Raw genomic sequence first — 18,403 nt, forward strand, 5'->3', positions numbered from 1 at the left:
ACGCGATGTTGCAAAAAGGAATAAATCAGGAGAATTAATTTTCTAGGCAATCCAAGGTTAATGAGCTTGAAAACAACCCCCTGATGCCATGCGCGGTCAAAGGCTTTTGCCAAGTCCAACATAAGGAGCGCTATACTTTGCTTGTTATGAAATGCAGAACCGATGAATTCCACAATCCTGACCAGCTGACGAGTGGTGCTGAGGAAAATTCTGCTTTTACGCAGACGATATTTTAGGGAAACCTAGTTGAGACTTCATAAATAATGAACGCTGTCAATGATCGTTTGGCATGTTTGCTGAAATTTCTTTAAAAAGGTTAGTCCAAAACTTTGTAGACACATTGTGTGTATTCTTTGACATAAAAGAACTTGCAGAATTGTTAGTTTTTTTTTTTTTTCATTTATTTATTATTATTATTATTATTATTATTATTAAGGAAGCTAAAGAAATCCACAATGTCCTGCTGGCATTCGAAATCCGGATCCCCCAAATCACGTCGAGTGGGCTTTCAGTTACATTACCAAGACATGAGGAAGGGAAGGAGAAAATGCTTTATAAACTCTAATAAATGTTTTTGTCTCAATGATTTTATGAGACAAATATTGTGATACAACTAAAGAAATAAATATACTTTTTTTTTCTCGTATAAATTTAAATAATTCAGTGCATACATAGATCATAGTTTTCATCTCAAATGGAAAATTTAATGAAATATTTGCTCATTGTTTGTCTTAGTTGAAGATCTATAAGTATTTAACGTGGTGAAAAGAAATTTTATGAAGTCCGATGAAATTAATAATGTTTTCTGGATTTTGAAACTAACTGATGTCTGGTTTTATAACCTAAAAATGTGAATTATTAAAAAAGAAACTAAAATTCGGCATTAATCTTTTGTTCACACCTTCGGATAATGTTAACTCTCTTTACAAAGAAATTCCATTAAACTATACAATATCTAAAAAGCTAATTTATGGTTTCTGAATCATTGGCCGACAGCCAGCAGTTCCAGCGTCAGGAAAAATAAGAAGTTTCGTTTACCATTCACTGTAGTAATTCTGAATAATATTAGTTTAAGCTCAAAGATTATTTTGACCAATGACATTGAGTTTTGCTAAACGAGCTGTTTTTAGTAAATTGAAATTCTCTGATGGATTACGTGTATTGACCATTAAATGAATTGTCTGTTACATTTCAGCCCTATTTCTAAATGCTGTAGCGCGCAAAATGGCTGTTTTAAAAAATTATAGCTTGAAATTTTTCTATTTCACATTCCATTGTGTTATGGACATTTATCCCTTTTTGTCTGTCTAGAAAACATTGCTATTCCATAACTCGTAAAATTTCACGACGCATAAAATCATTTTGTCATGTACGTGACTACAGTTTTCAGAGGTCTTGCTGTTCTAATGTGAATATAAATTACATAAATTACTTGAAGGACATAAGAGCTTCAATTTTTTTTTAAATTAAAACTATATTGCTTAACTTTCCCTTTTGTGTGTTCTCTCAGATAACGACAAAATAACAATTCTTCATCGATGTTTTCTTTATAAATGCATGTGGCATATATTTAAAACTGATATTTTTTAAATCGATTGTTTCGTCCAGCTGATTTTTAAAATTCGGGCTTCCTTTAATTCTAATAATAAGTTGCTGGAATTGGTCGTCGTTAATTTCAGAAATTCAGTTGGCGACTGTGTCGTCTGACAAAGGAATTTTCCGAATTCCATCGCTATATTTATTTTCCATGATGCATTTTTACCATTTTAATAGCAAAAGGGAATACAAGATCTCCAATGTTGCATGGCTTTTTTGTTTTTAACAAATCAGATATGAAACTTTATATGACGCGAATAAATATTTTTCGCTAACAGACACTGAATTTTTCAAAATATTGTTTTTCTTTATCTGAAGATTTTAACGGTCGTTTGAAATACTGTTTTTGTTTGTTGACGTCCGAAAGGTGCTTGGTTTCAAAATGACCTTTTTAATTCTGATGGTTTCATGCCATTGCCAAAATTTTATTGCAAATTAAAGAAAGGGGTTTCTCATTATCATCACAATTTTTGAAAATTAAGCCAAATTGAAGATCATCATATTTTCTTTTTCGCATCATAGATGTTTCTTTCTGATTGTTAGACCTTGCCTGAAAAGATTTTGCAGCATTGGCTATATGCGTATTTATCTTTGTTACTCTAGTTCAGACATTTATCAATGGATAAAAAATATTTTCATCCTATACGGTAAATAACGTCCTTCGTAATAATTACTCAAATAAATATTAACTTTAGTCGAGTAAAACACTAAAATACAATACTGTATTGTTCTTCCCATGTATGTAATTGATGCGATGGAAAAGAACAGCTGAACTATTCCAGTGTAGTTCAGTTGTCTATTTCAAGACAACGACTAGTATAGAGATAACGGTTTTTCGATAAAGCGTTATCACTATAGTAGTGATATCTATATCACCACTATAGTAGTGATAGCGATGTCACTATAGTAGTATCTCGGACTCCTATGTGTGTGATACAGGACATTACGTACTTGACATACTTTTATTCTGAAATAATTTATATATTGAAATTGTAATGCGACCGCTATTATGTTACCTTAGTGTTTTTTTTTTTTTTTTTTTTTTTTTTTTTTTCCCCTCAGTGTATAAATATAATTTAGAACTAGAGGCGTAGCTATGGTTTTCAGCGCCCGGGAACAACTGAAGATTTTGAGTCCCTTTCCTGTGTGCCAACAATGAGAAGCATTTTATTCTAAAATTATGTAACATAAATTTGGCGCCCCTGAATGCTGCGCCCGGGGACAGATGTCTCCCCTTGCCCCACCGTAGCTACGCCACTGTTTAGAACTCAACTTGGCCAGTATTACGAATTTTAACTGCGCTGTATAAAAAATGTAGTATATTGAATCAAAGATAATAAAAGGATAGCGACTAATTTTTTTTTTTTTTTTTTTTTTTTTTTTAATTCGTGCATTTGAATAAAATGTTCGCAACTCCATTTCACGTCGCGTCCAGTTTAAGAAACTCCCCTATGAACATTTAAATCGATCGTGTCGCCATCTATTGACCTAAAGGAAAACGGATGGAAGGTAGTGAAAACACCCATTTCTCCAATAGCTGTTTCTTATGGCGAGGACACAGGTAATAACATGAAATGTTTCACAATTTAGCATTTCTACTAGTAATCGGAAATACTCTCTCATTTACATTAAGAAATATTCGAGTTTAGTGACTTTAACTCTTTATTTATATTTTTATAATTATCTGCTGGTAACTTTCCTTTAAAATCCGAAATTTATGAAGGCACTTTTTCGGAAATTCCTTCTAAATATTTTATTTATCTGAGATTTAATCTTTCTAATGACTAAAAGTCTGCTTTTGCTTATCCTTTGTTCAATTCAGTTACTAACAACCATCAATTTTGCAGGCACAACTTGGACTGAGGAAATTGTGTCACTCATTTACAATGATGGTAATCCCAACAAAGTGAAGAACAAACTACTCAACTACCGCGTAGAGCATCTGGAGGTTGGCCGACCTATAGGCCACATGCGACACCTCAGGAAACTCAAGTCACCCAGATTAATGGCCACACATTTGCCGTTACCACTCATACCCAAGCAGCTGCGGCAAGGAAAATGCAAAGTGAGTTTTTAACATTTTTATTTCAATCAACGCAAAATTTTAAGATCTTATGCCCCTGAAGTTTAATCACATCCAGCAATCCAATCAGCAATTTTGTAGCTTCTACCTTTTCTATAAAACCTTCATTGGCAGTGACTTAATGTATGCAATTCAAATACAGTTTTAAGCTGTCGAAAAGCGAAGCAGTCCGCAGCAAACCTGAAGTCACTGACATCATGATCGGCGGGCTAAAAGTTCATAGACATGCAACTCTGTATTTGCAAGACCATGAGAAGGAGTAAAGCAATGTGGCCAATTCTGGGCTAAAACCTCCTGCAGTTTCTGGAGCTGCGCTTTCAGAAGCTATTTGGAGATGCTAGTTTTCTGAGATGTATGGCATCGCAAAACGAAACCCCTTCACCTAAAACCGTGATGTCTTGCCTGTTTGTGTTATGCCTTGTACTTTCAAGAGGCACTTTTTGAATAAGTACTAAAGAATTTATACTTATTGAAAACTGAGTGGCTGTAGCTGTAGGTTGGCGGACTCCAGCTGTGATTAAAACAAAATGGTGTAGCGCACGGAAGTGCTTTGATGCAAAGTACCACAATTTACCAGAGATGTAGAATCAGTTATCTAGCAAGATAGATTGTTAAAATGAGTTTAAAATTTTTTTCCCTCACAAGTAATTGATAATAATTGCATTTGGTGAAAAAGTAATATACATAATTCAGTTATCTGATCTAGCCTCCTCTGACTGCATGATCTAAACTCTTTTCAAAATTTGGTTTATCAATTCTTTGTAGAGCAAGTGGCTTGACCATATCCACTTTAAGTGTAAATTTCTCATAAATTATTCCTGCCGGTTAAAGTACATTGACGCAATTTTTACTCGAGATAAATTTTTGCCTATGGCTGCAGATGATTGTCATTTTATCTTTATGCCATAGTAAAATACGCCGCTATTTACAGTTTTAACCACCTCTTACAATTTCTTTAAAATCAATCGGAATTACTGACTGCGATTTTTAATTAGATCTAAACAGAACTTTTTTATTTTCCCTAGTTCTGTCAGAAATGAAAAGTAATATAACGGTTGCAAGAAATTTAACAAAAAATCTCGTTTAAGCTTCTTTCCACAAAAAGGGGTTTTTTTCGAGTTGTTTTAGTGGATTACGGCAAGGCAGACTAGGGCTATCTGCCTGATGGTGGAATGCCCTCATGGAGGACTTTGTAAGGAAAACCAGCTTGGATGTTCGTTACACCTGGGGAAAACTATGAAAATTCCCATGATCGCCTGAAGTCGTGCCCAGGTCGGAACTACTAGTGTTCAGTGATTTTACCGCTCAGCTGCTAGTGGGCAGCATTAAAAGGAAAAAATATGAAAGAATTGCAAGCTGAGAATTATTATTATTATTTATCCCATTAGTCATCTATTCACAACTTTGCGAAAACTGGTAGCATAGATTCAAACCTAAAATATAACAGACACGTAGTGCCTTTAAGCGTTTTCCTATTATATTCTTGCTACAGTTTAAATTCTTTCCTTATTAAGTCAAAAACTTAAATAAATTAAAAAAGACTAAAGAATCTATGATCAAATATTTAAGGCCATGGAATGCTAATAATTCAACCTATATTTGAACCAAGGCGAACGGGCTCGCTGCATAATTGGCTTTCGTGCATTTGTAACGTTAGAGCCAGTTACCCTTGGAAAGTCCTCCACGAAGGCCTCCTTTAACAGAAGTGTCATTTATAATATTTTTAATTAATTTTGATTTTGAAAATATATTAGATATGTAATTTATGCATAAAAATCACAAAATAGAAATTATTTTAATATAGTTATAATAATTAATATATAATTACACAACAAGTTTTTCCTGTTTTATTTTATAAAGGGACAGGTAGTTTTTTCTTCATAAGTATCTTATTTTAATTTCTTAGGTTGAGAGAATTTAAGAAAGTAAATTTAAGTGACTGATTAATAGGGTAGGTAGTAAAAGCAATTAATTAATATATGGAAATATGTTTCTTAAAATATCGTACAAAATCTCTCATTTGTAATAAAACAGCAGTATTACGAGGAATTCTCTTCAGTGCTGCCTACGGAAAGCCGGTTCAATTTTCGTATTTCGCATTTAAATTAAAAAGTTGAGATGACATTTTTTGAAGCTAAAATCTTTCTGATTGCTGCCTACAACTTAAAGAAGAATATTATTTAAAAAAAAATTTTTTGATATTCTTTAAAAAGAAAAAATGTGAAACATTTCAAAAATTTAAAAACTAATTATTCTATACCAGTCACATAGTACACAGCACTAGATACGCCGTTTATTAATTACAACAAAATTCCAAATATTCATGAATATATCAGTTAGATTATCAGGGTCAATGTTCCTTCTTACCTTCTTCGGGAACATACAAGGACCTAACTCGGAACAGAGAGCTTACTAAAGCTATGTTCACTAATTGTGGTAAGTAGACAGGATACAGACGAAGGGTATACAAAACCCTTTATTTTTCTCTATATACAATAACTTCCGTACTTCGGAATACACTGACCCGCTACTTGGGGTCTAACGTAAAGGCATAAAAATAAAACTAAACTCTAATTTAACTTTAGAATAATAAACGTGGAAGATTGGCCTTATATTAACAGGAAGCGTATGTAGTAAAGAGACTGAGAACACTACAATACGTTTAAATTTATCAAGAGGATTAAAACCTCTGGCCTGGAAGGCAAACAGCAACTAAGTAACTTCTAAGGTAAGCGGCCTGCTTTGACTCACTGCTTCCTCTCTCTCGCTTGGCAAAAAGCCACAACTTAAATACTTGGCGTTCGCCAGACAAACTTTGCATAAAAACCTTAACGCTTATAATTCTGGCCGGAAGTAGAAAATAATAAGTGATAGTAAAGATTTAAAATAAAATAAACGTTAGTAAAACTTAAGATCCTTACATACTTCCCGCCAGAGTTAATTAGTTTGAAACTGAGGTCTAAAACGACCTTGTTGAAAACTTTTAGCTCTAGAATCTAACGAGAGGCCAATCTTTTACAAACATACTTCGCTAGAAACTAGAAATTTAAAAGAAAGAAATTTGTTTTTTTTACAATAGCAGCTCCCAGGATATACAACAATTTTTTTTTTCATCTGTACTGCATCTAAACAGGAGCTTTTATTCAATTCTGGTTCCTTCCAGAGATCTGGAAGGAAAACTAGTTGAATGAAATGTTACACAATGAAATGGCAAGTAACATATACAATTATACTTCTCTTAACATTCTTATTTCATTCATGACTATTTTAATTATCTCTCCCCGTGCTCTCTGACATGTGTTGTAAAAGAACACCAAACACGAATGTGTTTCTGTCTACGTGTTCCACACTTCCTCCTACAATCAAAACACTAACGTGTTAAAATTCAACATAACAAGACCTCTTAACACACCCTAATTTCAACTCTAAACCCTGAGGTACTATTCTAAAAGTGGCTAACTCTAAAGTGTAGCGTCAGAGAGCCTAACTACATCATTCAACCTTTAACACATATTCGCCATGCTTTAGTCTTTTTACAGTCACACGAATAAAAAAAATTTAACATTCACTTTTACCATATCACGGTATTTCTTAACATTTAAAATAAAAAATTAATAATAATTCACATTATATATAAGAACATATTAACATGCCGTTAATTTTACACATTTGAAAACATACATTAGTAGTACATTGTTAACTTCTATTCTTTTCAAAGCAAGTGCCAATTCTTTCGACATTGAAATACTACATTTCAAAAAGTCTTTCAGACTAAACTTCTTTCTTGCTAGAATGTTTTAAATAAAATTTATACAATAACTTTTTACAATATTTAAATCTTTACACAACGCTATTATACATCAACTTTAGTTTTACGCGCGAGTAATTTAAAAACATAATACGAAAATCGGTAACAACTCATTTCTCGCCCTTTTGGCGATAAAGGTAGACCTCGCATGAGGTAAAACTTCTTGAAATCTGCCACTTGCAGTAAGAATGAAAGATTAACTTAAGTTTGCAAAGTAACATAAAATTTTACTTATCTTTGTGATATTCGGACATCCTTTTCTGGGCCCAGTCTTTAAAGGTATTGCAGATAGTTGTGTGATTTATCCTCCTTCTTGTACAGGCTCGCCCTTCAGTGCTTTCCTCTGGAAGCTTCCTTTTTTCACCAGTTCGGCCACCCTTGAATACCTTCTTTTTCTCCTCTGCTTGTGGTCTTGGCCGTTTGATGGCAGCTGGTCTTGGCGGAACCGGGAAACTTCCTTCGTGTTCTTGCTTGGACCTCGTTGCTGGCCGTTCAAATTTTCCTTGTACTTTTTCCTCCGCCGCTGATGGCCCTTCCGCAGTTCGACGACTTTTGCTGCGGAGAGTCCTGTCGGATGAGTAGATCTTCCGTTTTAGAGCCGGGTTATAGTTGCCGTCATTTCTCCTGGTTCTCTTCACATACGTCGTCCTTCTCCCTTCTTCATTCTGGGGGTGTTCGTGAACTCTCTTTTCTGGACGGTGGAACGGCTTCTTTTTCTTGCTACCTTCAATTTTTCCGCGGGGCAATTTTCTTTTCACTTGCTCCTGCCTCTTATTGGCTTGCCCTTGTACTTGTCATTTTTCCACCTCTGGAGCTTGTGCCTGCGGTGTCTGCCGTGCCGGATCCTGCAAAAGATCTGAAAATATTTGCATTTTATTATGATCGAAGTAGGGCTTGATTTGATCAATGTTTGCGGAACAGGTTTCACCATTTCTGGCTTTTAACACTACTACAGCGTGAGTTATTTTTTCTATAACATATGGTCCTTCAAATCGTGGAAAAAATTTGGCAGTTTTATCTTCTGGTGCTGAAGAAAGTGAATGCTTAATTTTTAAAACTTCATCCCCTACTTTATAAGTTACTCCCCGTCGTTTCAAATCATAATAGAGCTTCTGTTTTCTTTGTGCTACTTCCGTATTCTTCTTTGCTTCCTTAATTAGTCTTTCTATATCACCCATTTTAAATTCTGGGGCTCTTTGTTGCACATAAAATAATTTATCTAACGGTGTTATAATCTTTCTGCCTAGAAATAACTCAGCAGGAGTTTTGCCCGTTGTATCATGTTTTGCGGTCCTAAGGGCGAAAGCAAATTCATTGACATAGTTATCCCAGCTTTTATGAAAATTTTTAACATAACTACGGATAATTTTCACTATATTTCTATTGACCCGTTCCGCTATATTTGATTGCGGCCGATACGAGACCATTTTTAAATGACGTATGCCCAGTTTTTGGCACATGTCTTCAAATATATTACTTACAAATTGAGGACCATTATCCGATATAACTTTTAGGGGCGCCCCGTATTTTAAAATATATTTATTTAAAATAGAATCAGTAACTAATTTCGCGGAGGCTCGTTTTAAGGGAACAATTTCGGTCCATTTACTAAAATGATCAACCATAACCAGGAGATAGCGACTTTTATTTAACTGACTTTTTGGGAAAGGGCCCAATAAATCGATGCCAATTATTTCATTTGGAAATTCGGATTTAATACTATTTAGAAACCCGGCCGGGCGGAAATTAATATAATTAATGGCTTGACATGTTGGGCAGGACTGGACATACGCCCTTGTTAACTTTTGCAGTTCAGGAAAGTAGACTGCCTCGCGTACGCGTTGGATAGTTTTTCGAATACCAGCATGAGAAGCTAAAGGGCTGTCATGGAGCTCCTGCAGGATATTTAATCTAAGACTAGCTGGGATAACAGGTTGAAATTCGTTGTTGGAATTCGTAGTTTTTGTATAGAATAATAGACCATCTATTAGTTCGTAATGGGCCGCCCTATTTCTTATCGCCACAATATCTTGGTGGCTAAAATTTTCAGGATCCTTCAAATACTCATAAATGCTTCCAAACTCAGAATCCTTACCCAGTTCGGTTATTACAGTTTCTCGGGAATTTATTGTACATGCTGTAAGCATTGCCACCTTTGCGGTATTACCTTGTTCGTCTATTTTAATTCTTGATAGGGCATCTGCTACGATATTTTCCTTCCCGGGGGTATGCTTGATTACCAGATTATATTCTTGCAGCTTGAGTGCCCATCTTATTAACCTTGGGGATAAATTTTTCCCTGAGTACAATCTAGTTACCGCCGCATATAATTACACTGTTATCGGCGCCTTTCCAAAATAGACTCGGAACTTTTGCACTGCTAACAGAACTCTCTCTCGGTCGCGGAATAGTTTCTTTGTGTTTGATTTAAAGTTCGGCTAAAAAATGCCACGGGCTGCTGATTTTGCGAAAGTACCGCTCCTACCGCATAATCCGAAGCATCCGCTGAAATTTCTAAATTCTCATCCTTTTCAGGAAATTTCAACACAGGAGCTTGCGTTAATGCTTGTTTTAATTTTTCGAAAGCACTATTGGCTTCGGCCGTCCACGAGAATCTTGCCTTTTTCCTTTTTAATTTTAACAATGGTTCAGCAATAGCTGCAAAATTTTTTATAAAGGACCTATAATATGAACAAAGTCCTAGAAAAGAAGAGAGCTTCTTTGCCGTGTTTGGAGTCGGATACTTTTGTACAGCGATTATTTTTGATTCATCTGTCTCGATTCCTTTTTGAGATATTTTGTAACCTAAATATTTTAATTCAGGGGCTGCAAATTTGCACTTTTCGACATTAACTTTTAGACCGGCCTCATTTAATAAAGAAAATACCTGTCTTAAATCCTGTACATGTTGGTCGAGATTATCACTAGTAATAATGATATAGTCTAAATAGATAAATGTGGACTTTCCAAGAACAGGTCTTAACACAATGTCCATGCATCGCTGAAATGTTGCCGGGGCCCCTGAAAGGCCAAACGGCATACGCAAAAATGCGTAAGTGCCAGACTTGGTTATAAAAGCAGTCTTAGGCACGTCCTCAGGCCTAAGCCCTATTTGAAAATAACCAGTCGTTAAGTCTAAAGTCGTCATAAATTTGGTTGATTTTATGTTCCTTTAAATTTCTTCTATGATCGGTAACGGATATACCGGATATTTAGTTATGGAGTTTAATTTACGGTAATCAATAGCGAATCTCCATCTTTTTGGATGCGTCAAAGGATAATCATTATTTTTCTTACATAAAACCACCGGGCTAGCATAACTACTTGAGATGGGCGTTATGATCTTTTTACGTAGCATATCGGTAATATGCCATTCTATAATTTTTTCCTTATTCTTATCATACCGGTATGGTTTTTGACGAACTGGCATTGCATCTCCGGTGTCAATACTATGGTTAGTAACCTGAGTAAATCCTGGAATATCACTAAATAACGAAGCAAATTCACTTACCACTTGTCGGATTCTTCCTTGCTCGTCATTAGGGAGGTGGTCAAGTTTTAACATCGACGGTTCAGCGTTTTCTGTACGAACTGGTTTCATTGTCAGCTTAAGGGACGCTTCATTAAAATCCAGCGTAGCTTGTGCTTCTGAAAGAAAATCTATTCCTAAAATTAAATGTGTTTGCAGATTCTTTACTATAAAAAACATCACCTTTACTTGTTCGTCCTTGATACGGATATACAAAGGTACTTTACCTACCCACTTACATTTTTCTCCTTGCGCCGCTAACACTGTCGTATTATCCGCATTATATATGCGGTATTTGCGAAAATACTTCCTAAAAAATCTTCTGCCACACAGGAACACTGCGCGCCGGTATCCAGGAGTGCGGTGGCTGGGATATTATTCACCAAGACTTCAATCTTCGGAAGAGTCAAATCTTTCACCATTACTGTATTTAACTTGTAGGAAGAGGGGTTTTCGTGGCCTTCGGATTTCCGCACCCTCTCGTCAGCAGAAATCCGTTTTAGTTTAAATTATTTTTCCTTTCCGTGCTTTCCTTCTTTTTCCACTGGCCTTGAGACTTTTTTCCTGGGTTGCTATTGAACTGTCGACGTTCGCCGGCTGTTTTTGAATGCTCGGGTTTCCTTGCCCACTGATTCGCATTTTCTCCGTAGCCGTGTGCTTGAGTTTGCTGTAGTCTTGGCGTACCAAATTGGTTTCGCTGTTGATATTGGCGTCTTCTTTCGACGTCCGCCGTTCTTCTACTTTCAAACTGGATTGCTAGCTCAAATAACTTTTCCAGTGTAGTCGGATTTCTTAATTCAATAAAGTCTTGCACTTGGGGCAGTAACCTCGGCAAAATCACTTGAATTATTTCAGGATCCGGACGGTTTCCATACAAGAGTTTGAAGACGTGAATTTTTCTTAAAATAAAGCTTGAGAGGTTTTCGATTCTTTGTTGATATATACTAAAAAGTTCCGTTTCTAATTTCACACGATCCCTTACAACAGGGAAGGCTTTTAGTAGGGCAGTCTTGAAATTTTCGTAAGTATAGGTGGGACTTCCTGCTTGACCCAAGAGACTTCTGCCTATACATTTGAACCAGTTAAGCGCTTGGCCCCTCAAAGCGCTGGTAGCTAAGGTAACTTTTTGAAACTCGTGCACGGGGTAGAGCATGAAGTGGTCATCCAATTTTTCCAAAAAACTGGTTACCAGTGAGTTTCCATTAAATGTTGCTTCTGGTTTCATCGAAGCGCGCATGGTCTGGACGATGTAACCAAATCCTTCCAGGGCGGCAGCTGGCATTTCTGGATTCTGAGCCGTTTCTGCAGGCAGCACAGGTTCTTCTTGAAACTCGGCCATGGTTATTCTTCTTCGTTGGGCGCCACTATCAGGGTCAATGTTCCTTCTTACCTTCTTCGGGAACATACAAGGACCTGACTCGGAACAGAGAGCTTACTAAAGCTATGTTCACTAATTGTGGTAAGTAGACAGGATACAGACGAAGGGTATACAAAACCCTTTATTTTTCTCTATATACAATAACTTCCGTACTTCGGAATACACTGACCCGCTACTTGGGGTCTAACGTAAAGGTATAAAAATAAAACTAAACTCTAATTTAACTTTAAACTAATAAACGTGGAAGATTGGCCTTATATTAACAGGAAGCGTATGTAGTACAGAGACTGTGAGCACTACAATACGTTTAAATTTATCAAGAGGATTAAAACCTCTGGCCTGGAAGGCAAACAGCAACTAAGTAACTTCTAAGGTAAGCGGCCTGCTTTGACTCACTGCTTCCTCTCTCTCGCTTGGCAAAAAGCCACAACTTAAATACTTGGCGTTCGCCAGACAAACTTTGCATAAAAAGCTTAACGCTTATAATTCTGGCCGGAAGTAGAAAATAAGAAGTGATAGTAAAGATTTAAAATAAAATAAACGTTAGTAAAACTTAAGATCCTTACAAGATATGTTGTAAATTAAATTACATGCATCATTAAGAAAGTAAAATATAGATTTTTAATTATTATGGAAGATGTCTATTACGTCTAAATCTCTCAGTATGTGAATCAATAACAGATAGATTAAATTTGAAAGTTAAATGGAAAATCTTCTGCATTACTGAATGGCAACACTTTGAGAACCAGCTATGCATGGAAAATAAATTAAAATTCTTTATATTTCTCACCTGGCAGCCCCCTTGTTCGCCAAGAAGGGCTTCAGAGTTCTTTCTATTCTTCCTTTTCGTCAGCATCCAAAGCATGATCTGTCTATGCACTTTATCTTGCGAGAACAAGATTTTATAAGTTCCGTAACAACAATACATTTCCTTTCAATTGTAATAACTGAATTTCATTTAAAAACTAAAAAATTTAATCGCAGTTATTTGTATATGACTTATATAGAAACATGCATTGATTGTAGTGAGTTTTCACATCTGCAAACTAATCTTTTACTTTTTCATATGCATTCAGTCTTTTATCTAGAACAAAGGAATATAATTTTAGGGGCGGGAGAGAAAAGCTTTCCTGCTGTGTAAAAACAGAACTGCGTATTTCCTAAAAGCATCTTTGCACGAGGCCTTAATTAACGTTATGCTTCCCCTAAAATAAAAAGCAATTACTACTAATCAGCTTTAATTACTTAACTTTCCCTTTTAATAAGTGCATTAGTGACAGAGGGATAATCGAATTATATGCACCATTCTGTCTATCGATTGGTCGTCTACAGAAAAGCTGCCTTAAAACTGGACTCTGTATATTGATCGGTTCATTGATCAGAGACTTAGCTGTTCTCGATTAAAAGATAACAACTGAAAAAAAAATTACGTTCTTCGTTATATTCCGCCTTTGCTATATTCGGAAACAGTGAAGGTTTATAACGCTATTTTCAGAAAAGTTAATGAGGGTACAATTGGGTGTGACGATCTGAAACTATAAAGATGCGTTTGATGATCTAGATTTTTTTAAAGAACTTGTGATCGAATCTCTTTTATTAGTAGCTCCGGGATGGCAAGAAGTTCTTATTATCATTCCATTTCCTCTATATATAGGTGAAGGAAGGTCTGTAATTATAAAACATTAAAAAACTAAGAGATTTAAAAGCAATAAACAAACTTCTTAGTAATTTTTATCTAGACACATTTATAGTTTTAAGTTTAATTTTTAATAATCTAACTAATTGTAACGAAATAATCTCCATTAGCATCCAGCACCCTTTGCCAACGATCCTATAGTTATTCAATGCTCTGACGATAAAACTCAGAGATCTTGAACGCAAAGTGCGTGCCACAGGTCTGCTTTATCGTCGAAGGATTCCCCATGGAGGTGGTTGTCCAGGGAGCGGAATATGGAGTAATTTGTCGGCGCTAGGTCCGACGAGTCCACCGCTAGTGGGACCTAGCGCCGACAATACCGTCGGCGCTAGGTCCGACGAGTAATCTGACCGCAAGTCCTGGTCGTCCTTGCCACGTGTTGTCTTGTATTGTCGTGGAGGTACAGCATATCTTTTACCTTTAACCAACTCTGTTTTGCACCCGTTGCAACTGCTGCGATTACAGGTCCTCACTGATGGTGTACCTTGGTTTAACAGTACTCATAATGCACCACTTCGTGACTAGTCCACCAGACACAGAGCAGGATCTTGCGTGGGTAAAGAGGTGGTCTTGAAGTCTGAGGGACAGGGTTACATTGGGACTATTAATGTCTGGTACACTTGCGAGTATCATACTGGCCTCACGTTTCGTCACTTGTGAGTTTTTGAGCAAATATTGTTGTGTTAAAGTGCCAAGAGCTACAAGAAACAGACTGTCATTCGTTGTTCCTTGTCGGCTGCCGAAAATGTGTAGGGTACGTAACCATTTGTTCTGCTTGTATAGTATACTTATGCTTTGCAAATGAATTCTGTTTCTTCGGAAACCTTAAAGTGTTTAGTAAGTTTATAAGGTATTTCTCCCACTTCCCTAGCGTGCCTTCGTGGTGTAACGGTAGTTCCCTGGGCTGGTATTCCAGAGGTCCGTGGTTCGATTCCCGGCAAAGGCGGTTGCATATATTTCATCTTTTCTGCTTCCAATTAACCTAATGACTCCACTAGTGGCGCCCGAACTAAAAGGGTTGTGGATGATGGTTCTCCGCACCCAGGATTTGGCGACTAGGACACCTAAAACCCTAGTCGCCCTTTAAAAAGGGGAGTATATAAGGTATTTCTCCCACTTCCTAGCGTGCCTTCGTGGTGCAGTGGTTCAGCACGCTGGGCCGGTATTCCAGAGGTCCGTGGTTCGATTCTCGGGAAAGGCGGTTGCATATTTTTCATCTTTTCTGCTTCCAATTAACATAATGACTCTACAAGCTCACCTAACGTTTCACTACTGTTCTTTTCTATGACTGGGTTCAGGGCCTCGTCAACCAATACATATGGCTGGCCACCGTAGGGTTCGTCACAAAGGCTCATATCTACTGACCTGAATTTCTGGAAACAATGCCTCTCGGGGTATTCTTTCATAATATCCTTTCCAGTTGCCTGACATATTCTATTACTTCATGTGGTTGCTCCTGACTTGCTGTACTACATTAAGATTGTCATGTTCCAACCTATAATTTACAGCTAAATGTGTGGAACCTTGAGAAGTAGTAAGCGAATAATTGCTTTAGTTCAGGAGATTTGAGAAGGGTTAATTACCATTTATTGCTCAAAATAAAGTTTTACAGATGGCCCTTACTCAAGACGTACAGAACAGCCTCCACGTGGGCTTGAACTCAAGAATACTAGGAGATAAAACTTAACTAATGCTTAGCTAAAAAGATATAGCCGAAGCTATCAAAATTCTACAGGAGTTGTTCCCTTAACGCTAACTGAAAGGCAAAGCTATCAAGGGCCTGAAATACCGCCGAGCGTAGAAATAGCTTAGAGAGAGTGTAGCCTAAAAGACGAAAGCGCGCTGGTCAGAAGCTCTGGCTCTCTAACGAAGTCAGTAGAACTTTAATTTTAAATACTTTCTCCTCCTTCATTTGTATTTAACCGCGAATCTGAAAACACGTTCTGGCAGGAAATTTGTAAGCTGAAATTAGAAGCGACAGGAAAGTCGCTTCTAATTTCTTCTAATTTAAACTAAAAATTAACTGTTAAAAACTTACAAGGTCATACAGCAAATAACCGCAAACAAACTGCATCGATATCTCCATTTCTCTTCGATACTGAATTTCGAAATCTGCAATTGCTATATGCACTCAAAGTGTATGTGTTATCGCAGGTCAATGGTACACTAACCCTCCATCCCTTTTCCGTGAGTCACTCCATTTTCTTTCTGTGAGCGCTTTATCAAATGAGACGTCAAAAACAGCAAAGACCTTTTTTGATTACCCTAAAATATATTTTGTTTAGCCTTCCTGTATTTTCGACGAAAACCTCTCTTCGCTGAACTCTTCAATTCGAAAAACACAGATAAGAGATAACATTTAATTAAAAGGCTCTAGCTATCCGCAACTTATAATCCTAAGTACTAACTACTTAGAAGTACCAGTCATTAAACCAGATCAGCGTACAGTTGTACGACAAAGGAAATAAACTGCTTTCTGCGAGCATTACGAAAGCTGCTTTTCTAAATTACACAATAGCTCGCTATTTAAAAGCAACTTAACTTGCATTCTGTTCAAGGCTGTTGCAAGAAATAGAAGTTATATACAAAAATTGATATTTAAAAAAACTTGTTAGCTAAAATACAGTTTTATACAATGGCAAACTTGCGACATCGCGTGGATGATAAATGAGGTGACACCAGGTGTAAAGTAACATAAACGGCACCAATATCTACCCCAATTCCGCGAAAAACATATATAACGAAAAATAATTGCCCACCTTCACGAAAATGCTTAACATCTTCGTTTTGTGCTATCAATAACGTACGGCATTATGAACAAGTTGAATGTTTTTTGTTACTGACATAACTTAATGTTTTCTTCTTTTACTAGATTCGTAGTGGACAGAATCGTCAAACAGACGTCACACAAATATTTCTCCTGTCTTTATATCATCCCATTATCTAAAAAAAAACACGGCAAATCCAACATTTCCGACTTCTCTTCTTTGTGCTTTATGGAATAACTAGTTGCCTAGCAACTAGATTTAGGCAAAGAACGTATACATTAACTATATCTTCTTCTATTTTAGTTTTTTGTGGTAAGATGAAACATCTGCCAATATGTTTTTTATGGCTAATCGAAACTCATTTCATGAATAATTGCGTTTCTTTAAACTTTACTTTTGGTCTTTATTGCGTGTGCTTGATTCTTTGATTTAAGTTGGACTAAAAATTTTATGCAATTGCTGATTCATGTGATAGTTATTTAAAATTGTTATATAAATAATGATATTTTATACTGGATAAATATTGTTTTAATTTGCATACAGTTCCGTTTCTGTGATAAGCCAGAATTTTTAATAGCAGTTTTTACCCATTCTTTCTTAGCCCAAAGGAGCATAAGTTCAGAAAGGCTATTAATTTCGTTTTAGCATTTTGCTTTCGTTCACTATAAAACGGCGTTTCACTTTTCAAATTATCAGCAAATATTAGAGACCTGTATTATATTTAAAGAAATTAAATAATGAAGAACCTGCATGAATGTATGCTTGTTTCTCGCATAGCGAAAAAACAACGGTACCTGGAGACATCAAATTTTGAATAACTTAGTCCTCCACTCGAAAGTCGGCATCTGGAAGCCCATATTTGGAATTTGTGATAGATGATACAAAATATGAAAGAGGTAACTCTTATTTTGTAACTGAATTTTTTATTAACAAACTCAACGAATTTCAAAGCGTTCCATTAATATTAACATAGCGTGCATCTTCTGGTACGGATATATGGCCGTACATCGCGAAAACATCGCCGACGAAAACATCGCGGACGAAAACGGCGCGGAGAAAATAACGCAAGGCCAAAACGTCGTGCTACAAAACACCGTGGGAGAAAACATCGCAAAGAGAAAACATCGCAGTTCTAAAACATCGTGCTACAAAATATCGTCGTCGAAAATAAAGCGGTTAAAAAAGTTCGCAATTTAAAAACATCGTTGTCGAAAATATCGCAGTAATAAATGAAGTATCGACAAATCATCACAGGACGATAACATCACATACGTGCTTTTTTCAGGCTTTAGTAATGGTAAATGGATATTTCCATAATGATTTATGAGCGCAAAATAGAAAGAAGGATAATTTTAACTTTTATACCTTTTATTAACCAATAATTTTTTGCTGAAAAAGTAAGAAGGAAATTTAAGCATAGAAAATTAAGGCAACTCATAGCACCTAATTAGAATTTTAAACCGACATAGTTAACTAACAAAGGTCATTAATAAATCATTTTTTATAAAGTTTTTACTGGTAATTTTTCATTAAAAGTATAATCTA

At 36.1% G+C, this 18,403-nt stretch overlaps 1 protein-coding gene across 5 annotated transcripts in view; it reads left to right on the forward strand.

Annotated features, from left to right (window-relative positions):
* Positions 1 to 18,403, forward strand: part of LOC118190902 (sulfotransferase 1B1-like) — a 246,669-nt gene that overhangs the window by 210,830 nt on the left and 17,436 nt on the right. For all 5 annotated transcript variants that reach the window (XM_085807231.1, XM_085807234.1, XM_085807227.1 and 2 more), the window contains one exon: positions 3,444 to 3,661. In XM_085807231.1, coding sequence (XP_085663357.1) covers positions 3,444 to 3,661 — 218 coding nt within the window. The remainder of the gene's footprint in view (positions 1 to 3,443; positions 3,662 to 18,403) is intronic.

This window comes from Stegodyphus dumicola, chromosome 1, assembly GCF_044657685.1.
Source record: "Stegodyphus dumicola isolate Sdum_Otavi_A_Nest chromosome 1, ASM4465768v1".
NCBI lineage: Eukaryota > Metazoa > Arthropoda > Arachnida > Araneae > Eresidae > Stegodyphus > Stegodyphus dumicola.